Below are 25,254 nucleotides of genomic sequence, written 5' to 3' on the forward strand. Positions count from 1 at the left end.
ATCAGCTTTATTTCCCATATCACACAATTCACTCGTTTTAAAGTTCAATGGCTTTTGTATATTCATAGATACATACAACCACCACCAGAATCAATTTTAGAGCATTTTCATCACCTTAAAAAGAAATCCTAATAAATTAGGCATTCATCTATTCATTCATTCCTTGAACAAATGCTTATTAAACACCTGCTTGTTAAGTATTTTTAAACAGTAGTAAATAAAAATAACAATCTTAAGCTTTATGGAGCTTATATTGTAGAAGGAAGAGTCAGACCATAAACAAAATAAGTTGGTAAAATATGTAGTATGTTAGGTAGTAATAAGGGCTTAGGAGAAAAACAATATCAGAAATGGGGGAATAGGGAGGGGCGGTTTGGGGAAGGATGATGAGTATGCTTGGCAATTTTAAATAGGGTAGGCATGGAAAGGTTTACACAGAAGGCAACATCTGACTTAAGAGGTGAAGAACTGACAACAGCCAACACAGGGAGGAGGATTCCTCCAGGCAGAAGGATTGACGTGCAAAAACTCTGGGCTGGAAATGGGCCTGAGTGTTGGGGGAACAGCAGGGTGGCTCTGCCTGAAGAGGATTATAGGGCATCAGGTCAGAGAGATGGGACTTTTGGGGTGTGAGACAGATCTTTTTGGGTCTTTAGGCCTCTGTGTTTTCACTAGGAGTGAGGTGGGAGCTGTTGGAAGCTTTTGAGCAGAGGACTGATGTGATCTGAAGAAACTTCCACAAGAACCACTCTGGGGCTGTGCTTCCCAGTACATCATGGGAAGTGGCCTCCTAGGAAAGAGCCATCCCAAAGTTCAGGCCAACAGCAGTCCAAGGGGTTAAGAAGTCCTGGGGTCTCCAGCAGATGACTCAAGTTTACTAACAGGGTGAATGTTGCTTGGAAGTCTGGACATCCTAGCTGGGTGCGGTGGCTCACAGCTGTAATCCCAGCACTTTGGGATGCCAAGGCAGGTGGATCACCTGAGTTCAAGAGTTCAAGACCAGCCTGGAAAACATAGTGAAACTCTGTCTCTACTAAAAATACGAAAATTTGCCGGGCATAGTAGTGGGTGCCTGTAATCCCAGCTACTCCAAAGGCTGAGGTACGAGAATTGCTTGAACCCAGGAGGCAGAGGTTGCAGTGAGCCGAGATCATGCCATTACACTCCAGCCTGGGTGACAGAGCAAGACTCCATCTCAAAACAATAATAATAAATAAATAAAGAAGTCTGGACACCCCAATATTAGTCCATTTTCATGCTTCTGATAAATACATACCTGAGACTGGGCAATTTACAAAAGAAGGAGATTTAATTGGACTTAGACTTCAGCGTGGCTGGGGAAGCCTCACAATCATGGCAGAAGACAAGTCACGTCTTACATGGATAGGAGCAGGCAAATAAAGAGAGCTTATGCAGGGAAATTTCTTTTTAAAACCATCAGATCTCATGAGACTCACCATCATGAGAACAGCATGGGAAAGACTTGCCCCCATGATTCAATTACCTCCCACAAGGTCCTGCCCACAACAAATGGGAATTCAAGATGAGATTTCGGTGGGGACACAGCCAAACCATATCACCAACTATAATCATCTGGAGTTTCCCCAGGGCCCCAACCCCTGGGCAAGACCATTCCCCAAGGAAAGACACATGACAATTCAGAAGAGAGGTGGCAGAGTGAGAGGGAAGCCTGATACCCACGGGAGATTCCTGATAGAGGAATTCAGAGTACAGATGAAAACAGAAGCCAAAGCATCCCAAGAAACCCTCTTGGGGAGATTTGAGCTGCAGAAATAGGGTGCTAAAGTCACAAGAAAGTCATGCAAAACCTAAACATCCCAGGAACAATGCCTGAGCATGAGGCACCATATGGAATCCCACTGATGAGGGTGTGGAAAGCAGCTCAGGAGCTTTTCTACTGGAAGAGAAGGTTGGTTGGGAATTGGGGAAAACCAGCTGAGCTTGTAGGTGGGAAAATTGCACTTGAGGAGCTAGAGAGGTGGTAGAAATCCTACTAGAGGTGGCAACTCCACCATATGCCCTTCCACTCCCTTCTCCCTAAGAAGGAATGTGAGTACACGTTGTAAAAGTTTTGAAGACTGTTCAGAGAGACGTAAATACATGCCCAAGCCAACCTGGCTCTTTCAGGCCAAATGTAAGCCACCCACTCAAAGTGCTCACCCCTGCACCACTGTGATTGTGGATTTGGGTTTCAGGTAAAGTCCCAGTGCCTGCTACACACACCTATACCTGCCTTGTTAGGAAGATTAAAGCCTGAATATCTTGGAATTAGTACCACACAGTGTTTATTTTATGGCCATTTGGGAGCATTTACAATTTTTACTACCTACCTTTAGCTGCGACGTGTGTGCCAAAGCTTCCTACTGGCTCCATTTGTAATAACCAGAGATTGTTCTGTCAGGAAATCTTTTGACTGAAAGGCACCCAGAAGTGTTAGTTCTATCTTTGCTGGTGGTTCTAAATAATGAACAGGCCTCCCAGGCTAAATTAGACAAACCGAAGTGTAATTTAAAAAGAAGTAAGCCCCAGGTTAAAAGGAGTATTTGGGTGATGAGGAAAATTAAGCTGACAGTATTTCATCTCCCAAAATTGCTTTGGGGATTAAATACCATCGTGCTTTGGTTAAGGATTATGCATTTCGAATGCCACATCCACAGTTCAAGAATTAAGAAAGAAAGCATGGCATCCATAAACTCCCTGTCAAATGTTTATTGAAAACTTAGTATTTGCACAGCATTCTGATAGACACTGGAGATGAAAAGGAATAAAACACAGTTGCCACACACACTCAGGGGATGTGTACAAGAAACACTTCTAAGAAATGAAATAATAAAAGCAGGAAAAAAATGGATATGAAAGCACAGATGTGGTAACTATTTGCCTAACTCTATCAATTGATAAGCACCTAGAGGATATTTTTGATATAATTATTCATATCATCATAGGAGATGTAAAATGCACACTAGCTCTGTAGACTCTACTTCTGTCAAAAAAAAAAAAAAAAAAAAAAAGATCTGTGCCCCTAGAGCTCTCCCTTGAAATAACTCTAGAGTTTGGCTACTCAAAGTGTGAAGTGTGGGCCGTGAGTGTGTTAGACATGCAGAGTCTCAGGCCCCACTTCAGACCTGCTAAGTCATGATTTGCATTGTAATAGGATTCCCAGGGACTTGTTATATGGTCAAGTTGAAGAAGCACAGTTTTGGAGTGTGTATCTTTGCTCCAAATGCATTTTAGAATAAGCCTACGATTTCTTTTATTTGAAATGGGAAATACAGTGAGCTCTTCAGAGCTTGGTCATCAAGTTGATTGTATTATCTGTTGGTGACAAAGTCATAGTTCCTGTGGAAATCACCCGTGTGGTTCCCACCCTACATCCACAGTAGAAGGTAGTTTTTGCTTTAGTTGGAAGTGAGTGAAAATAAAGATGGAATTTCCTCCACCCCATTCAAGTGCTTGTGCTCCATGATATCTCTCAATGAACAGCTTGGGGGTCTGTAAACCCCAGGTAAGGACTCTTGCTCCAGAGAAGAACTACAGGGTTGGGAAATCTGTTCTAATTCATTTATCTGTTTTTCATCAACTGTCACTGGTTAAACTTGTGTTTTGTCTATACCATTAGGATTAGGTTTTCATTTTAAAAGTTACTTTGGTGAGGGGTGGAAATTCTTAGGGATTCACCGGAGGGTCTCCAATCACTCTGGGTATTCAGCTCTAGCATCACATTCTACTAAACACCCACAGCCCAGTGAGCAGGGATTTTGTGGTAAAGTTAAGGAGTTTTTGCTTCTCAGCCACAGATGTGCTTGACCCACCATTTTGTCTTCTTTCTTCTTTCTCCTTTTTAATGGCTTCACAAAGAGATTTCCTCATTTCTTTCACAGTCACCATATGCGTTATCCTCTGCAGAGCCTTGCTTTGCTTTGCTTTGCCTCCTGTCTTTTCTCCCCTTTCCCATATCTCCCATATTTTCTGATCACACCCATTCACCTCTTTCTTTACATCAACCTTAATGGCTCATGTTCTTCTTACACATCCTCATGTCTGTCCCACCAGCAGTCATTCCAGGACCCCAAACCAACATTAGTACCATCAAACTGAGTTCAGCCCCAGAAGGTTAAAAAGTTGTGTTTCAGACAGCAAGCTCTGGGCAGATATTGATCAGCTATGAATGGACAGGCCCATCAGGATGCGAATGGTGTTGAGTGAGGGGTCTAGGGTCATATGTCCTCATTTCAGGCCACTGCTCCTCCACCAAGTCACTGCATGACCACCTGAATGTCAATTTTCTCACCTGTTCAATGGAGATAAAAATATCTCTTACCTCATGAAACTGTAAGGAGGAACAACAAGATAATGTACCTAAAATATTGTTTTTAATGAAAGCCTTTTTCTGTACAATACTTGAATTGACTAGGAAGTCTATATACGCTTCAAATATAAATGTGTATTATAGTTTTTAATATCCTGCCACAGCTTGAGGGAACTCATTGTCTCTCTTTGAATGATTTCTACCAGCACCATGTGCTCTCCCAGCTATCTGGGAGCCACACTTGAATGTTCTCCTTTCTGTGGTTGCCTAGATGAAGTATATGTGCCAGCAGTATTTGCAGTGTCAGGAAGTATCCCTAGGACAGTTGTGGTAGTGCTATCTGTCTTCCTCCAATATTCAGACTTTACATAGGGTCATTTTTTTTTTTTTTAAATAATTTAGCTTTCCCAAGAAATGTTGCGTTTCCTACTAAATAAGAAATGACAAATAAGCAAAAGATTTTAGTAGTGAAATGTGAAATAAAATAACTGTCAACATTTTTGTCAATTTTCCTGATTAGTACCCTAATGGGATTCTCTCTCTCTCTCTCTCTCTCTCTCTCTCTCTCACACACACACACACACACACACACACACACACACACACACACGATCCAAATTCATATAGTTTTCAATTTGCTTCTTTTACTTAGCATTATGTCATGATGATTTTTCATGTCACGCTTTTTAAAGCTTTTTCATGGCTTTGTATTACTTTATTGTATGAATGTAGCTTAATTTATTTATCTAGTTCCCTACTCAAGGTGGTATATTAGTCCATTTCATACTGCTTATAAAGACATACCCAAGACTGGGCAATTTATACCCAAACTATGAGGTTTAATTGAACTCATAGTTTCACATGGCTGGGGAGGCCTCACAATCATGGAGGAAAGCAAGGAGGAGCAAGTCACATCTTACATGGATGGCGGCAGGCAAAGAGAGCTTGTGCAGGGAAACTCCCCATTATAATACTATCAGATCTTGTGAGACCTATTCGCTATCACAAGAACAGCACAGGAAAGACCAACCCCCATAATTCAATCATCTCCCACCGGATCCCTTCCACAACACATAGGAATTATGGGAGCTACAAGATGAGATTTGGGTGGGGACACAGAACCAAACCATATCAGGTGGCAACTCCACATTGAATAGAAGCCTTGGTCAGACTTTCACATTCATTTTTCTTTGCTCAGCAAGGAAAAAACGTTTCAAAGATTATTATAACATTGAAACTCACATAAGCAGCTATTTTAATATAAGTTCTATTTAGCTGTGGAAATTTTACAAATAATAATTTTATAGATGTGAAAGAATATCTCATAGAATGATCAAGGTACTTGCCCTTTTTGTCCAAGACTTTCTCCTTCTGAAAAGAGAAGGGAGCTAGTAGAGATTATAGCTCTGGGTGGACAAGGCCCTCTCTGTCTGCTCACAGAGAAAGGTTGGACCATCAATACTAGCATAGTACTGGCACATAGTAGGTAAATACTCTTTGAATGAATGGTCAGGTCACACTCCCGTATAAGCATCTTCCTTGTTTTTGCTTTTGTTTTGTTTTTTTAGACACAAAGTCTAGCTTTGCTGCCCAGGCTGGAGGGCAGTGGTACAAACACAGTGCACTGCAGCCTCTATCTCCTGGGCTTTAGTGGTCCTCCTACCTCAGCCTCACAAGTAGCTGGGACTACAGGCATGCACCACCATGCCCAGTTAATTTTCTGTATTTTTTAAGAGACAGGTCTCACAATGTTGCCCAGGTTGGTCCCAAACTCCTGGCTTCGAGTGATCCTCCTGCCTCTACCTTGTTTTCAAATTGTCAGTGATGTGCTTGCTGTGTAGATCATTACTTAGTTCAGATGTTTTGTAAATTAAGAAAAAAATAGAAGAAGAAAAACAACGTATAGTGAAAATCCAGAGTAAATGCTTTGACTAACAGAAAAGAAAGAGGCATCTTCTTTAGACATTAGTGGAAAGGAAAGGAAGATGTGTTGAGCCCAAAGTATGAATATTCTAGACTTGGCTTTTTGCCTATGTTCCAAGAGTATCCTTCCTAGAAGAGACTCCAAACATACCAATTTCTGTCCACATATTTTTTATCCCTTTTGAGTTAGAGTCAAGGAATTATTCTCCTCCATGGAAACCATTTTCTTGCCCTCCAATGACTAAAGCAAGTGAAATTTAGCAGAGTTGAGAACAAGCGTGAAGTTTTATTCCCCAGGGCCTTTCTTTTAACTCCTTAAAAGGCTTGGAACATTGAGCTGGGAGAGTTATCATGAATGGCAAGCAAACCAGCAAAGTAATTGAGATGTGTCTGTTCCTTTGGGACAGAAAAAAAAAAAAAAATCATACCAAAAGTGAAAATTAAATGTTGTTTACTACCATTCAGTTTACCACATACCCTCGTAATTTATTTCCTAGAAAGTCCAAGCGAATTTTCGCTTCTTCTCTACCTTTAATAGTCAGTTTACTTTCAGAGTTTTGTGACTAATAAATGATTGAATGGCTCCTTGAGCAGAGCCAGCCTGCTGATAAATACACCAAAAGTTGGTATACCTTGCTTTTAGGTTAGTCAAAAAGCACTTCAATTATTATATGAAAAATCACTCTTTTGGGTACTATTTTCACATCTTATGCAGTAAGAACTCTGCGCCCAAAACACAGAAGTTTATCTTGTTTAGAGATTAAGCAGAGTTGTTTTATTTCTGTTTTTGTTTGTTTTTATTTTGTCCTTATTCTTGTGATTGCAAGCCACAGAATTCCTTGCTGGACTAACTTAGGCCAGAAGGGTATATACTAGAAAAGTACACAGGGTATATCACATAAGAAATGGGACTGTCCAAACTCTGCCCCTGCTTTCCTCTGCATATTAGTGTTTTCTTTTCCAAAGTGGCATATAGGCTTCCCCTTGATAGAAAATACAGGCACTGATCCCTTCAGTGTTTTATTTCTCCATTGATGTGTAGGAAAAATCTTGGGGAAAACCTTGTTTGGGTCCTATGATGACCAAGCCTGCAGTCAGAAGTCAGAGTATAACTGACCCAACTTGGATTGATGTCTACCCTGGACCAATTACCTTGGCCAAAAGATGGGGGTTAAAAAATACAGCAGCTCCCAAGGGAAGCATGTGGGAGAGGCCATTCTCAGAAAGCAGAGGACGTTCTTCCTGGAGAAGTAGTTAGTATTGGGTAGAGAAAACTACAGATGTACCCCAAATCCTCTTTTTGCATCATAAAAGAGAGATAAATTATTGATGCACGTATAAAATCCCATTGCCAATTTAATGTGAGCTGGACAGTAGTGGCATGCTATTTAATATTAACAAAATCATAATATTAATTATTCTATGTCCTGGAGCTTCAGTAGAAAAAATTTAAATAAAAATAGTAAATGCTGTATGGGCAGAATTTCAGTAAGAGTGAGGGTCTTCTAAAAAATAGCTGAGGTCGGGCTTGGTGGCTCACACCTGTAATCCCAGCACTTTGGGAGACTGAGAAGGGCAGATCACGTGAGGTCAGGAGTTCGAGACCAGCCTGGGCAATATGGTGAAACCCCATCTCTACTAAAATTACAAAAATTAGCTGGGTATGGTGGCACACGCCTGTAATCCGAGCTATTCAGAAGGCTAAGGCACGACAATTGCTTGAACCCAGGAAGTGGAGGTTGCAGTGAGCCAAGATTGTATCACTGTACTGCAGCCTGGGCAACAGAGCGATACTCTGTCTCAAAAAAAAAAAAAAAAAGAAAAGGCTGGGATGAGCAGAGGTGGGGCTGTGCAGTAAAGCACTATGGGGGAGATGAAGGCAAACTCAGCACAGTAGGACCTTTCCATATTTTACATATTACACACAGAGATATCCTTTTAAAACATACACTCTTTGGGATTCTAAGGAAGCACCATTTTCATTTAATTGCATGCAAAAGCCTCATTTTAAAAAATACACCTGGATTTCACATTAAGATGCTTTTTCCTAAAGGAATGAAATTTAGCTTGTTAAACACCAAACCTATATAATTTAAAAAGTATTTCCAATAAGGCAGCCTGTGGCTTGAATGTGAGCTTTCATAACTATCGCTGAGGTTGGGTCCAGTGTAGTTTTGAAACTTCAAAGATTTCATTCACAACCGTGTTTTTCAGTGCCTGTTTTGTATAGAACCTGGGATTCTAAACATGTATTAAGAATGGAAGGTTGAAATGGTGACATCCCTTTGTGGGAACAATAATAAGGTATTTACATATAAAAGGCATGTCAATAAATGACGCCCTATAGGAAAAGCCAATTAGGGGGCCAACACCCAGAGTTATCTGGGCAATCAAAGGGGAGAATCACCTAAGGCTGGCTTAGAAAGGGAAGGGGCAGAGAGAAATTGAAATAGTTTCTTCCCGATAGTCTCCATCTTCCACAACCACCTAGACAATGCTTCTCAAACTCTAATGTGCACTCAAGTCTCCTAGGAATTTTGTCGAACATGTAGATTCTGACTTAGTTGATCTGGAGTAGGGCCTGAGAACTTACATTTCTAATGTGCTCCCTGGTGATGCTCTTGCCACTGGTAAGTGGACCACCCTTTGAGTAGCAAGATCTAGAAAGCCAGGACATCAGCTCAGACTGTCTAAAACAGTGCCTGCTATTTAGTAGGTACTTAATAAATATTCATTGCATTGTGGCTAAATTGAATATTTTAGATAAGTGTGTGTTCTGGGACCACAGGAGGTGGGAACCAGTTCTGGAAGCGGTAAAGGGCAAATGCAGGGGGTGTGATGGGAGCCAAGAGGGAGGCAAGAGGACGCAACAGAGAGGGAACTTCTGGGGAGCCTGGAGGGAGTGTAGCACTGACAATGGTGTGGAGCCTGACACCAAACCAACATAAAGTCAGAACTGAGTGGGTGGAAGGTCTGTGAGTTCTCAAGCTTAGTCTCATCATTGACCGGATGCTGATGCTGGTAAGGATGAGGGCAGTAGGTGGAAGGAAAACAGTACCTGTGAGCAGATGCTGGCATAATCAAGAAAATATTCTGCAGTCAGGTGAATGATAGCGATGAGACCCTGGAAACAGAAATATAATTCAAAAGAGTTGCTGGGAGACTTAGCAGCAGCTTGTCGAATGAGGGAGGGTCCACCAAGACACCTCCCTCTTCAAGTCTGGCACAAAGCATCCAAATCACCTCGGGAGATTTTGAGAATATTGATTCCCAGGCCCTGTCCCTAGACATTTGGAGTCCATAGGTCCTGGAATCTGTATTTTTAAGAAGTTCCCCCAAGTGATTCTGATGTTGCAGCCAAGGAAGGTGATCCCTGGGTAACTCTCTGTAACTCCTTGAAGTGATTGGAAGAGGAGAAAGGCCCTCTAGGGAAGGGAAGGTGCTAGTGAGAGGACACTTCAGCTAAATAGAGGCATTGCAGGAGACCCCAAGGAAATGGCCAGAGTCTTTGCATGCTGGAATTTTACAGCTCGATAAATGGCATGACTACAAAGTAATGCCTCATGATTTCTTTAACTGTGATAATCATAATTAGGCAATCCCTTTTGAAGGATCAAATAGGCTTTCTACTGCCCCAAGTCCTAGTTAATATTTGTTCAGATTTAATCCACTTCACAGATGAATGCATCAAATTTCATGATAATTTTAAATGAATGTGAACTCCATATTATAATTCTCTTGTAAGCCATGGAACCTTATTTGTCTGGGTTTTTAAGCAGCTCAGCCACTTACCAGCTCTGGGGTCCTGAGCCCAGAACTTGAGCCAGGTGTGTCAGCATGTTCATATGTAAAACAAAAATAATAACACCAACCACACAGGACAACTCTCAGGATTAAGTAAATACATGTGAATCTTTTTTTTTTTTTTTGAGACAGAGTTTTGCTTTTGTTGCCCAGAGTGTGCCCAGAGTTGCTGGAGTGCAATGGTGCAATCTCGGCTCACTGCAAACTCTACCTCCCGGGTTCAAGTGATTCTCCAGCCTCAGCCTCCCAAGTAGCTGCGATTACAGGTGCCTGCCACCATGCCCGGCTAATTTTTTTGTAGTTTTTGTGAAGACAGGGTTTTACCATGGTGGTCAGGCTAGTCTTGAACTCCTGACCTCAGGTGATCTGCCTGCCACGGCCTCCCAAAGTGCTGGGATTAAAGTGTGAGCCACCGCGCTCAGCCACATGTGAATCTTTTAAAACTGTGCCTGACATATAGAAATGATCAATGAAAGCGCTGTAGGGCCCTCTCCTTAGGTCAGCTAAAGACGGGGTCCTTGTCACATGGCCACAAAAAGTTAGGCTTAAAGACAATTTGAAGAGTAAGGAGGACAGGGTTTGATTGTGTTCAAAGGAAAAGAGGGAAACAGGTTCTCTCCGCAAGGCCGGAGTCCCTGCTAGTGTGCTTCCCACCTTGCAGATTGAATTCCAACTTCCACCCAGGAAGAGGAGTGGCCAGGCTGCAATTGGAGTGGACTTCTGTGGCTGCACCCCAGAGTGCATTCCTCCCAGCGAGCAGGCCCATTGGAGTTTTTCCAGGGACCTTATACTTGGCTGTCTCAAAAATGTGTGGTATTATGATTTGTCTTGTCACTATTACAGCTACCACTTATACAAGACTAGTCAACTTGGCTTGCCCTATATGTTTTTGGGAAAGAGAATCTCCATCTATGGGAAAAGCAGTGGGGCCTTTCAGAGGATGTCCACACCATCTATTTGGTGCTCCAGTAAGAAGAGTTGAGTCCAGTTGCTAGAGCCACCTGAAAACCTTGCAGAAGATTCTCCAGATTCCTCACATGGAAAAAAGGAAAAGATTGGCAGGCAGAATTACCTTTACGTAATTGACAAACACCTATTGGGCATCAAGTGAATATTAGGAATTGTGAATTGTGCAGAGTAACAAGGATACAAAAACACAATTGATGCCCTCTTGGGGCTTGATTTGATAATAGATGTACTACAATAAATACTTGTGTTCACGGTGAGGTAGTGACAGTTCAATGATAGCACAAAGAGAATTTCTGATGTTCTTTATATCTACTGGAAATTGCCCACACAAGAACATAAATGTCAGCTTCTAAGATGGAAAACTCATGTCATCCTCAAAGCAATTCAACAATGAATGATAGTTGTGAGCCAAGAATTATAACTCGCTGTTGATTATAACTTACATTTGTGTCATACTTATTTTTATTTTGAGCTTCACAGTACCTCCAAAACATAAAGGCAGGGATAATCCCATTTATAACTGAGAAAATGTAGGTTCTGAAAATGTAGGGTCTTGCCCCAAATTTCACTTTTAGTAAGTCATAGGGTAGAGGTTGGACCCAGGTCCCACACTGTAGGTTGTCTTCGCACTGAGCGGGGCTCTGTAACTGCCACAACAATCTAATGAATTCTGTTTAATTAAAAATAGATAATAAGAAGAATTTTATATTAAAACCCATAAGCCTAGGGGTGGTTTAAAACCCATGGGTTTTATATTAAAACCCATAAGCCTATGATGGTTCTAAATTGTCCTCATTGCCAATGTTAGATGTCTGGCAACTTTAACTATTGTGAAACATCCATCACAGATTTTCTAACTATAGATTCTGTTGTTTGAGGGAGGTGGGAAGGAAGCTCTGTTTGCGATCATTTGAAATAGCAAACTGACATTTTCTTTTTCCAGCTTATTCAAAAGTTGACGGATGTCGCAGAAGAGTGTCAGAACAATCAGTTAAAGAAGCTCAAAGAAATCTGTGAGAAGTAAGCCTTCATTCCCATTACAATTGACATGTGCATCTACATTTATTCAACACAAATTCCCATCTGATTGACCTCTTTTTTCCCTTTTACTTCCATTGTGACTTCAGAGAAAAGAAAGAATTAAAGAAGAAAATGGATAAAAAGAGGCAGGAGAAGATAACAGAAGCTAAATCTAAAGACAAAAGTCAGATGGAAGAGTAAGTCAAAAGTGTCCCCTCTCCCCAACAGTTCACCTGGGAATTATTTTATTCTGTACATCGGAGTCACAGGTTCTTAACCAGTCAAAGACTCCTCCATGAAATTTCTCCTCTAGTCAGCCTTACAAAAGGTTCTTTTGGTAAGGTTTTTAACAGGCAAGGCTCAAACAAAGAGTAGTTCCATAAAGGAGTGAGGCACACCCAGGACCTTTTAGATAAAGAGTAAACAAAGAGCTTCCCTCAGGGAAAGGCTAAATCCTCACTTCCTACCCATAACCTTCCTGGCATTTAGTGAAAACAGAGCCTGTGCCTTGGGAGGAACCTGACTTGTCCGGAGGCTGGCAAATTATACCTTTCTTGTAGCAGTAATAAGAATGTTGCTGTGGCTCACATTTGTCATCTCAGCACTTTGAAAGGCCTAGGTGGGAGGATTGCTTGAGGCCAGGAGTTCAAGAGGGGCCTGGGCAACATGGAGAGACTGTCTCTACAAAAAAAATTTTAAAATTAGCTGTGTGTGGTGGTGCACACCTGTATTCCCAGCTACTCAGAAGGCTGAGGCCGGAGGATGGCTTCAGCCCTGTAGGTCAAGGCTTCAGTGAGCCATGATGGTGCCACTGCACTCTACCCTGGGCAACAGAGCGAAACCTTGTCTCAAATAAATAAATCAGAAAAAAGAAAATAATGTTGAGAGTTCTGTAACCTGTCATTTAGAAGTCTGAGATTCCTGTTTGTCAATTTTCGGTGAGTTGGTATAATGATGTGTATTCATCATTTGCTTTAAGGGAGAAGACAGAGATGATCCGGTCATATATCCAGGAAGTGGTGCAGTACATCAAGAGGGTATGTGGGCTCATCACACTCTCTCCTTTGCAAACCATGTGTGAACATTTGGTGAGCTCACTGTGAGCTTCTGGAAGGAAATGTCATGCCTTGTCATATCTTTTTATCACTAGCACCTAGCAGAGCTGTTTCACAGGGTGGGCACTCCTTAATCAACATTTCTGCAAGTTGAATTGCAAACAGCTATGTAAAAGGATTCATCTAAAAATAGACAGTCGAGTCATTTCCAAAGTCAAGAGCCCAGAAACATATTGTAAATGAGAGTTTTCCCAAAAGAACCTGTAATTGTCATCAATGATAGAGGTGATGGCAACCTTGAAGGGCTGTCCTTTTTTTTTTTTTTTTTCCCAATTAATGTCATAGAAATGTTTACATATTTATAAAAAGGTAAGAACAGTACAGTCCATTGATCACCACCTCCCACCCTATGTTCCTATCACCCAGCTTCAACACTTACTACAGTCTACTATACTTGTAAGTGTAGTTCTTGATCAGGAGATCAAATAATCAAATGCAAGCCATAGATCTGAAAAGCTTTCAGTATTTTCTGAAAATGGACACTTTTAAACGTTTAGATGAAAATAATGTTTCTTGTAACTTTTCTTATAGCTAGAAGAGGCGCAAAGTAAACGGCAAGAAAAACTCGTAGAGAAACACAAGGAAATACGTCAGCAGATCCTGGATGAAAAGCCCAAGGTAAACGGAACTGAATTAAAATGCACAATTATTTTATTTGATTTCCATTTAGTAAGAATAAAACCTTCCTGGTTTACGTAAGTACCTTGTACACAGTATCAGATCAGTTCTTGCATATGAAACTCATGTATCTTTCTCAATGAAGGTAAAAATATAGCAATATCGGGTAAGCATTTATCATCAGCTGGTGAGCTTTTAAAAACTGCAAATGTACAGAACCCAGCCCCAGAGATTTGGCTTTAACTAATCAGGGGTATGGCTCAGATAAAGGTATTTTTATAGTCCCTTTCTCCTGGAGAATCAGAAACTATCCAAACCTTCAGTTTGGTTACTACTAAGTAAACTTGAGTTCTAAATAGCTGATGTAATGTTGTAATGGCACCCTCTGTCCAGCAGAGGACGCCCTGCACCAAAATCACTTCGGTTTTTCTACAGCAAAATAGTCTCATAAATCAGAGAAAAGCAAATCTTTTGTTTCCCATAGTAACAGTTGATTGGGGCTCTACTTTAAAATTATCTTATGTTCATTGTTTGGTTACAATTAATTGTCTTATGAATATTAACTTTGAATGAATTGAATATCTGTAGATCAAATACTTTGAGGTTAGCAAATGGAATCTCAGTTTTAGAACATTCCTTACATTTTGATTCGTCACCGAATAGTTTTCTGTTTATGGAAATTGTGTTTTTCAATTTTCCTGCCCTTCTATTTTCAATTTAAAATATCTACTCTAAAAAGTATTGCCATTCCACACAAGTATTTCTTGAGTCCTCAAAGTTAAAAAACGTTAGGGTTTTATTTAATTGTATGTTTCATTCACAAATTTACTTCTTATAGATTTCTTGTGGATCATTCTGAATACATTTTCATAGTTCTTTGTGCTCTTATGCTTTCATATTTATTATATAAGACATTTATTTAATATTTTTAATTTCTCAGTTTTTAGGGTTGACAATATAGATTCTCAAGCAAGAATTAATAATTACTTAGATATGGTGCTAATTCTTATGTTCCTCCTATAAACATATAATGTAGATCTTCTCAGCCACCCTCTCAGGTTGATTATGCACTAATAAAGTGGAATAAATTTTAACATAATTTCAGAAATTGCTATACTTTCCAATCAGGATTGATCTTTTTAAAATGCTCAAATTATTTAGAGCAAAAGATCCAGTTTGACTGAAATTTCAGAAACACCCTTACAATAATCAGTCCCAGGTGATATATTCAGATACATACATTTCTAATCTATGCTGTCTGGATTTAAATTTGTCATTACTTTGTACATTGACATAATAGAATTTGCTTGTGTTTGATGGCTCAGCTAGTTTTTGTATTTCAAAAAAATTTATCTTAGGGAATATGATTCTTTTCAGAGTTTCATTTTGCTTTTTTTTTTTTCATGTGTGTGTTTCAGTTCAACAATGTTAACTATTTTACTTACAGATAAAATGTGAATGTAAAATCATTAATGTGTTTAAATTATATAACTCTCAGTATCAATAACCCATATAAAGATTTTCATGTTACTGCTCTAGGTCATCATGATTAAAATCAACCTCAATAAATGTGGAAGCACCCTTCAACTTCTTCCCTGGATATAACTGGTCATGAAAAGAACTAATAACTTTTGGCCATTTTATCGGCAGTCAGGGTTCATTCAGCTGCAATTTTATAATAAGCCCAATTAAAACTGGCTTCAACAGCTATAGGATTTAGTAAGCCACAGTACTGGAAATTCAGAGGTACCACAGTTGTAACAATGATTAATTTAGTGGCTTAACAATTTCATCTCCAGGTATTTTTTGAATTTCTACTGTTGTCACCTTCTAGCTGCAGGCCGTGAACTCAGTCATGAGACGGCTGCCCTAGCTCCACACATCATAACCTTACATAAAACCACTCAAAGGCCGTGCGGCAAATGGAAAATGTCTTCATTTTGTAACCCTTTCTAGGACTGAGAAAAGCCTTCCTACATCCTCCCTAGCTGGTGTTTGCTCATTGGCTACAATGGCCTCATATTCCCATTCTTAAACCAATCATGGGCAATAGGGTATCACTTTCATGATTGGCTTAGAGTAATTAAGATTCACTCACAAGGCTAGAGAGAGTTCAGTTTCTCAATTCCATGGTCATCAGGTACCTGAACAAAATTGATATTATATCATCAAAGAAATAGAGGGGAAACAGCAATTGGGTAGATATGTAACATAGAGGGTATGTTACAGCCACGTTTCTAACAATTTTTAATTTCTTTCGTTTTGGCCCCTTGGAAAGAGATCTGAAGTGTTTCTGTGAATTTTTAGTAGTTCTATTGTCTGCATTTTTTATTGTAAATAGGTACCATGATGAATTCCTCTGTGCTTTTCTTCCATGAGGTTGCTCTATGACCATCTTTTTGTGTCTGGATTTGAAGGTTGCCCTTGAAGATTGTTGGTTCCACGTCAAACTAAAGCATTTCTTGAGGGTTTTTCTGCATGGCTTGAAAACGTTGTGCCTTAGAGCTGTGATTTTATTAATAAAATAATAAGTCATGACTGTTAACTTTGTGGGGCATGGTGGTTAAAAAGGGAGATGACACTGGTAAGAGGAGCAGTAATAGACGTAGAGTAAAACAACAAAATCAAGTGTGAGGCACGTGAAGAAAGACCAAAGCACAGGACAGCAAAGTAGATATTAATAAATGGGTGGTGAGGAGAGGCCAGGCCAGGGTAGCAGTCACTGATGCTTCTGTAACTGTGGGGCATGGATCAAAACTACAGTAACACTGTCTTTGAAATAATCCCTCTCCACGTCTAGTACTGAAACAGGCTTTGAATCTTCACATAGACATGAGGGAAATTAGTAAAAGCAGAAACAAAGCAAGGAACAACCCAAGGAAATGAAACTGATCAAGAGTATCTCTAAAACAAGTCCACGGAGTCAGTTCCATTCAGTCAGATAAGAAGACAGAGTGATTTCGTGACCTCTAGAACTTTATGAACGGTTCCATTACTGGGTTTTGGATGAGGAACGTGAGCCGACATTGCGGCAGATAATATTAAAGGCAATTGTAACTTTCTTATGAAGAAGAAAGCATGCCAAACTTTGCCGTAGGTTACAGAGGAAAATTTACAGATGGGATGAAGCTTTTTAACTAGAAACTGATCATAGCTAAGTTTTTGCTGGCACCAAAAGTCTGTATAGGCTACATGACATCGTATTTCTTCCTGTTCTTCCATTTCTTTCACCATGTTGTTGTATATAATAATTTACTTTCTCTTCATCCACTTATTCTAACTAATGTAATAATGTGTTTCGTGTTCCCAATCTTGTTCTTAACAGGGAGGAAGCTCTTGTTTACATTGCTGTTTACTCTTGGATATTACTATTTTGAGGTATTCTGAACCTTGATCAACCCCAATCATATTGGTGTAATTTTCTAAGCCATTGGTAAACAAACAACTCTTTTGAAAGTAACAAACAGATATTTTGTAAATCTCTCAGTGAAAGAAATTTGAAAAGCCAATGGCTCAAAGTTAACAGTTTTTCAGTAGCAAAGAAGTAGTTATTCTGGCTCAATTTAGAGCAAACTACGTGTGAAACCTCATTCAAAGTGTGACTTTGCTAGCGGTTTACTGAACAATGTGCATGTCATCTAGAGTTCCCAACATTTTTACCATCCTGCAACAGCAGTCATACGAGAATATGCCTCAATCAAAATCAGGCTAAAAATTTGTTTCAGTTCTGCATGTGACCCAGGACCTTCAGGCTTTCTGGTCGCTATTTGTTGGGGGACCAAATGTGGCCAGTCACATGTGAAAAGTTTATTTTAGATTGTTCCACTGTGTGACATGCACCAAGCTCTTTTCATATGGAAAGTTCATTTTTCCCCTATGAAAAAAGAGATTCAATTAGTTTATTCCTTTTGTAGGTAATTTTGAGGGCATTGGGGAAAATGGAAATAGGTGGTCCCTCCAGGCAATTTGTACAATAAAATATTTTGGCCTCGATTTGACATAAAGTGATGTACATTGCTGTACATAAGTCCCATGGAAACTTATTATGTTATAAACAACAATAGACACTCTTAGAAGGGAATACTTAGCTCCTTTCCAGGACAGTTCTGAATTCTGGAGAAACATTCAACTGCATGTTTTCTAGCAATGAGATATTTGATTCAGTCCCTGAGTGTATGTGGGTTTCAGTTTTGTTTGAGGTGTGCCTTTTTTTGAAATCCATAGTGGTAGAATTTTCAAGATGGATACAGTAAACACTGGCCAGTCTTCTGACTCGGGGAAATAATTGGTTTCCTTGGGATTTCCATACCTGGGTTTGCCAAAGTCAATAGGAAAGTGTTTATGTGTACAAGCAATGTTAGGAACAACTCAAGAACCCAACTGCCAGTGCAGAGAGAATCCATACCTTTTGTGGTCCTGCTCAACCCTGAATTGATCCATTATAAAAATGACCTTCTACCTTTTTCCTGAACACTTCAAAGATATTCATTTTAACATATGAAAGCACAGTTGGCCGGGCGTGGTGCCTCATGCCTGAAATCTCAACACTTTGGGAGGCTGAGGTGGGCGGATCACTTGAGGTCAAGAGTTCAAGACCAGCCTGGCCAACATGGGAAACTCAGTCTCTACCAAAATACAAAAATTAGCCAGGCATGGTGGTGGGCGCCAGTAGTCCCGACTACTTGGGAGGCTGAGGCAGGAGAATCACTTGAACCCGGGAGGTGGAGGTTGTAGTAAGCCGAGATCGTGCCACTGCATTCCAGCCCGGGCAACTGAGTGGGACCACCCGGTCTCAAAAAAAAAAAAAAAAAAAAGAAAGAGAAAAGAAAACACGGTTGATCACAAGTTGCCCTGAGTCTGTTGTGAATATGCCAGTGTTTATTGATCATTTGCAGCTCCTGACTCTTTATAAGAAGAATCATCTTTTGAGGGGAATTTTTAATGAACTGTCTCCATAACCTCATAAAACAGTCAATAAATGTGTAATTTACTTTTTCTCTGATGCTTAATTTGTCTTTGATGCTTCTTAGAACACAGGTTTTCTGTTTTAATTTAGCTCATCATCAAGAGAGAATTCCGGGAAGCTTTAGGGCATTTTAATTTATTCCCAAAGAATATTTCATCATGTAGCTACTGGCTCTTTTTTTTTTTTTTTTCCTCCAACAAGGGAATATAGACTGATTTTCCTTATTTCTCCTCTGACATCTTTGTAACAGGGTGAGTGACTCATCACTCTGCTTGAAGTTAGTCTTGTTAGACCTACCGCTGGGCTCTGAGACAGAACCTTAAATGTGGCTGATATTTCTTGTGTTCGGGAGAGAAAAGGCAAACTTAGGGATTTAAAATAAAACATTTTTTAAAGTAATGTATTTGTGTCTCCTCTAATCTTTTGCGGCTTGACGGGGAAATGGATTCTTCCTTGCCAGCACCTATTGGATCTTCTCCCAGAAGCCAAACCGCAGAGTGGGAACTGGCTGCCTATAGCGGGGAACACTGCCTATATAGACAATGTTTCTGCTCGTTGTCAACTCTCAATTAACCACACAGTGGTTTGTTTTTGTTTGTTCTGTAGAAGAAAATTCTTTTTCATTTTTGTCAATATAAAGAATTGCCTTTTTAGGAAACAAACGTAGTTATGCCTTATTTTCTTGAGTATAAAACTTAGACATGTTTACTCTCCTTCTGGGCAATGCCAGGGCATTGGAACAATTTTAATCTCACTGGCTTCGTCAATTTCTTTTTTGAAATTTAATCCAATAGACTTTTAAACACATAAGGCATTATTATTCTATGTTATCATCATGGTTCATTTAGATATGTCTACATATTCACATATTCTTTGTGAAACGTTTTTTCTTGTATCCTCTGCCCATTTGGGATCATCATCTTGTACTTCCTCTAGAAGTTCCTTTCATGCGGTCTACTGGTGGGAAACTCTTTGGAGTTTTTATTTTTGTTTTTGTGCAAAAATGTCTTTATTTGTTTAATGTATTAATAGATGAGAATCCACATTTCCTCCATTCTGGAATGATATGTTCACTGGATATAAAATTTTGTGTTGGTGGTTATTTTCCTTTAGCACACTGAAGATAAAATTCCACTGCCCTCTAGCATCTATTGCTGTTGTTGAGAAGTTAATTGTTAGTCTTAATACAGTTCTTTTGATGATAATTTGTATTCCTCCCCACCCCCACCAATAGCATTTAGGATTTTTTTCTTATATTTTGGGCAGTTTTTCTATAATGTATCTAAATATGTGTTTGAGGTGGCTAGATGGATCCCTGTCCTCAGTTCTGCAAAAACTCTAAACTATCATGAAAGTAAATATGGCTTCTGTCATTTCTTTCTTTGCTTCTAAGATTCTATATATATATATATATATATATATATATATATTTGCATATAAAATAAAATAAACCTTTTTACTCCATCTCCTCTGTCAATGAATTGTTTTTAGTGTTTTCCATCCTTTATCTTTCCATACTGTTCTGTGGGCAACTTTTTTTCTGACCCTTTTTGTAATGCATCAATTTTTTGTTTAAACTGCTATTCTATACATCCTCTGAGTGTTTAATTTCAGGTTTTGTATTTTATTTCCAAATGTTCTGTTTGGTTTATTTTCAAATCTATAATCTGTATGTCTTAGCTTGTTGCAGGAAAGCTTTCCTGTGAGATTCCTCACCCTGGGAAAGCCTCAGCTCTTGAGTGTAGGCTCCTCAGCCTTCAAGGCTATCAAAGGGTGAACTCAAAATTTCCATCATGAGCAAAAGCCTATCAGGGTGAAAGCAGCTTCCTTGCTTATTACCTGTCTAGGTTCAATGCCCCCTTCAGTTTGACCCTGATCATTAAGTTCTTGTAGTTCTTTGGGTCTTTAAAGATAGTTTTAATGGCCAGCCATGGTGGCTCACATCTGTAATCCCAGCACTTTGGTAGGCTAAGACAGCAGGATCACTTGAGATCAGGAGTTTGAGACCAGCCTGGCCAACATGGTAAAACCCTGACTCTATTAAAAACAACACAAAAATTAGTCAGGCATGGTTGTGTGCACCTGTAATCCCAGCTACTCTGGAGGCTGAGGTAGAAGAATTGCTTGAACCTGGGAGGTGGAGGTTGCAGTGAGCCGAGATCGTGCCACTGCACCCCAGACTGGGTGACAGAGGAAACTCAATATCAAAAAACAAAAAACAACAACAAAAAAAAAACAAATCATATCAAATCCAGCTTCTTTTTTCAGTGGAAAGGATGGTCCAAATAACCTAATCAGCCATTATCAGAAATAGAAAGTCTCTACGTTGTGTTTCTGAAATATTTGAATTGGTTAACATCTGTATCAGTCAGGATTCAACTAGAAAAACAGAGCCAGTAAAAGATTGTGTGTGTGTGACAGTAATTGGCTTATGCAACTTTTGTGGATGGCTATCTGCCTCCTTCTCAAGGTTGTCTCCCTTTTTAATGATGGACCCTGGCAGGCAGGCAGGAAGGGAAAATTGCAAGTAGGCTTCGTGACTAGAGTAACTTGCAGAAGCTGAACCTCTTTGTCACGGAGTTGAACACACACACACACACACACACACACACACCCCTGGCCCAGGAGTCAGAAAACTAAAGGAAGACCCAATGGGCAGGGGAAGTGATTTCAGCCTCAGCCACTGCTTCCCATCAACCAGACACATAAATCAACAGATCAGCAACAATGCCTGCGTATTACACAATGACTGCTGCCTCCCTCATCAGTCCTCCAATTCTCAGAAGAATCTCCATGGGACCCACAATAACTGGAAACATACAGAAAGGGAACTCTGGGAAATATAGTTTGGCTGAGACAGTTGGCACAATAAAAAGCATCACGCTGTTATGTAAAAATCAGAAAATGTTTTATTTCAAAAATACTCCATGTCTCTTGAAAAATGAGATCCTAAGATTATAATAGAAACATGCAAAGAATTTCTAAAGCTAGGAAGAAGCTGTCCCTTAGGGCTGCATGGTACTCCCTAGGCTGTTTCATAGATTTCTATTGTCTATTGTCCCCATAAGGCAACTGAGTTTGAGATTTAAACAAAAATTAAAACTTAGATTCCCATGGATGCCATTTATTCCTCCTCCTTTTCTTTACCGTATCAACGTTCTTTCCCCCTCCTTTGTCCATATTTTTCTTTCTTGGGGATAAGAAAATGTGGACATGTGAAGATAAATGTACTGGATAGAGGGCAGAGGCTGAGAAGAGAATCTTCCCCACCTGCTAGAATAGGGGGCTACATGTTGATGGGGTTCAGAGTCTTCGCAGCAAACAATGATTTTAACACCAGGAATAGGATGAGGTGGACTTTTATCACATTGGCTTTCATATGCCCACCTGCCATACATGAAAAGTCCACACGACCATGCATGGAAAACCTTTTGGGTTTATTTCTACTTCTACTTCTGTGTGCCTGTCATTGGGCATGATTCCTGTGAATTTTGCTAATGCTCATTAGATTTTTTTATCCTCAATGTATCTCTGTTTTTTTTAAAGCCCTGTTTTGGTATAACTAGGATAGTGAAAATTATCAAACACACACATCCCAAACACTTTAAAGCAACTAATGTAAAAGTGTAATTGATTTCCAGAAACCATTACCTGATTTAACTATGACCTTCAGTATTTTAAAGGGAAAAGATGGCCAACCTCAAACCAAGAGAAATACTGTCATCCCTTGGTATCCATGGATGGCTCGTTCCAGGACTCCCCTCAGATACCCCAGTCCACAGATGCTCAGGTCCTTTATATAACATTGTATAGTATTTGCATATAGTCTATGCATATTCTCCCATGTACTTTGTCATTTCTAGGTTATTTATAATGCCTAATACAATGTAAGTTCTATGTATATAGTGTTATACTGTATTGTTTAGGGAATAATGTCAAGAAAAAATGTCTATACATGTTCATACAGACACAACCATCCACTTATGGTTCTTCTGAATAGTGTTGATCCAAAAGTGGTTGAATCCACAGATGTGGAACCCATGGATATGAAGGGGATGACTGTATTTACCTACAGAAAATCCAAAGAGGAAATCTACTAAGTGCTTTGAAATACTTGATGAAGAAGTACTTGGAGATGAGGGAAAAGGCTATTGCATGAGGGCAAACGCAGGAACACTGGGTTGAAGAAAACACTGAAGAAAGTTTTCCTTCCAAATAGGAAAGCAGTTGCCAAGGGCAGGATTACATTCTCTGTTTTCCTTGTATTATATTACATCTAAGGCCATTTTCATGCAGCAAATTCACCACTTGGAGTCCTGTTTACATATTTTCTGTCAACAGAAATCAACAGACACAAGTGTTCTGTGTTTATTATAATCATTAGTTGAGGTTAATCTTTGATTTTGTCAAGGAGGTGTTTGAATTTCCTCGAATAACATTTTCAGATTTTAAAGAGTCACACACACACATATACACAATAACACACATTTATACACACACACAAACAACTTTATACGATTGGAGAGAAGCTTAGCAGATTAACCATTTCGGCATCAAAATGGATTTTGCCCTAGCTGATTATGCTAGTATATGAAAATTTGTGTCAAAGAGAATAGCCAGCAGCATGTATGTGTGTTTGGTACATAAGAGAGAATCGAAGATACATTGTCTTCTATCTTTGGCTGAGAAAGATTTGTTTCCTTTTTCTTTGCACCTTAGGTATTATCCAGAAAAGAAAAAAGTCACTCTTAGGTTTTGCAAAATAGACAATGAGCTGTTACAATTCTTAAATTTCTTACTGGGTCTGTGTTTTAGGTGGAGCCAAAAAACCTTAGGACTTGAAAAAAATATTGTAAACCAGACAAGACATCTTTATAATTGTTGAGTACCAACTGCAGTGTAATCACCTTAGTCCAAGCCTCCACCGTCTCTCCCCTGGATTTCTAAGTAGCCTTCAAACTGCTCTCCCTGCTGCCACATGTGTGCACTCAAAATCTATTCTCAACATGTCACCCAGAGGCATCCTTTTAGAACAAAAGTTAAATCAGGTCGCTCCTCGGTTGAAAACCCTTCAGTGGCTCCCAACACGCTCAGAATAAAAGCTTAAAAGTCCTATATGGTCTAACTCCACTTTTGCTGCATTTTTTCTTCCTTTCCTCCTTGATGTACTCTCTGATCAGGCCACACTGGGCTCCTTGCTAGGCCCCAACAAGACAGGCGAATTCCACCTTGAGCCATTGTATGGACTGTTTCCTCATCTCCCAAGTGTCTGTTTGGGCAACTCTCTCCTGTCTTTCAAATGTTTGTTCAAATCTGTCAGAGGCTTTCCATGACCACTTTATTAAAATTTACAACCCCCTCCACCACTGCCCCATCCCTGCCATCCTCTCTCCTGTTTCTTCTGCTGTGCTTTCTGTTTTTCATAGCATTTGTCACCTTCTCTCATTCAGTCATACCCTTCTTTCCTAAGTGTGTCCTTGAGTGCTGCCCCACCTATCAGAATGTAAGCTCTACAACAGCAGGGGCTTTGTCTGTTTCGTTCCGTGACACTCTTGAGGTCCAGACACCCAAGTACATCGCCTGCCATATAGCTGGTGTTTAATAAATATTTTTTGAATGCATGATGTATGTAGAGGGCTAACAACATTAACTCTGTATGTTAAAAAATAGTTCTGGCTCTTCGTGGGGAGAAAAGTAGTGCCCAGACCCCTTGGACTGTGTTGTTCACTGAACAAACAGCTGTCAATCATTCATCACTATCTTTTCTCAAGTTTCTTGATGGTAGTGGGATTTTGCGGAGAATATCTCAAAAGTAACAGTTGTGATCATTTTTAACAACTAATTCTTACAGAGAGTGGGGAAGGCCAAGGAGAACTCAATGCCACTTCCATTGAATGTGTGGGAGGCCAGGTGCCATCCCACACTGGGGGTGTTGGAGCAGATAAAGGTAAACAGAGGAATTAAATCTGTATTCTAGAAGGCACTCCAAGAGACGTCCCAGACAAATAATTGGAAACACCAGGTGACTTAGAAATCAATTTCATTGCCGCAAAAATGACAGCCTCCCTTTTTTTCCACACAGGGGGAAGGTTCCTCCTCATTCTTGTCGGAAACTTGCCATGAGGATCCCTCTGTTTCCCCCAACTTTACTCCCCCCAACCCTCAAGCTCTCAAGTGGTGACCACCGTCCTTCCGGCCAGGTAGGACTGGATGGGAGGGGTCGCTTTTGAGAGAAGGGTGGTGTGTAGCCATCCGGTTTTCAGGCATCACGGACTTGCTCCTCTGTCCTTCATCCTCCCTTTCTCTACATTCCCATCTTTTTTTTCTGCTAAAGTTCCCAGCCACACCCATTATCCTTTCCTCATCCTTTCTGCCTTCCTCTGGTATTAATTTCTCCATTATTGTGCTCTCTCTTCCTGACATAAATCTCATTCTTCCATATTGTCTTCTTCCTCTTTCTCCTTTTTGTTTCTCTATTAGCAAATTTGGCTTCCTTTTTAATCTGGATT

At 39.9% G+C, this 25,254-nt stretch overlaps 1 protein-coding gene across 3 annotated transcripts in view; it reads left to right on the top strand.

Annotated features, from left to right (window-relative positions):
- LOC105481533 (phospholipase C beta 1) overlaps positions 1–25,254 on the top strand; it is a 748,575-nt gene that overhangs the window by 638,873 nt on the left and 84,448 nt on the right. For 2 of the 3 annotated variants that reach the window (XM_011741182.3, XM_071079653.1), the window contains 4 exons: positions 11,970–12,046; positions 12,154–12,243; positions 13,026–13,083; positions 13,693–13,779. In XM_011741182.3, coding sequence (XP_011739484.2) covers positions 11,970–12,046; positions 12,154–12,243; positions 13,026–13,083; positions 13,693–13,779 — 312 coding nt within the window. Of the gene's footprint in view, positions 1–11,969; positions 12,047–12,153; positions 12,244–13,025; positions 13,084–13,692; positions 13,780–24,827; positions 24,946–25,254 lie in introns of all 3 variants that reach the window. The other variant, XM_011741183.3, reaches the window with a different exon arrangement.

This window comes from Macaca nemestrina, chromosome 15 (assembly GCF_043159975.1).
Source record: "Macaca nemestrina isolate mMacNem1 chromosome 15, mMacNem.hap1, whole genome shotgun sequence".
Lineage (NCBI taxonomy): Eukaryota > Metazoa > Chordata > Mammalia > Primates > Cercopithecidae > Macaca > Macaca nemestrina.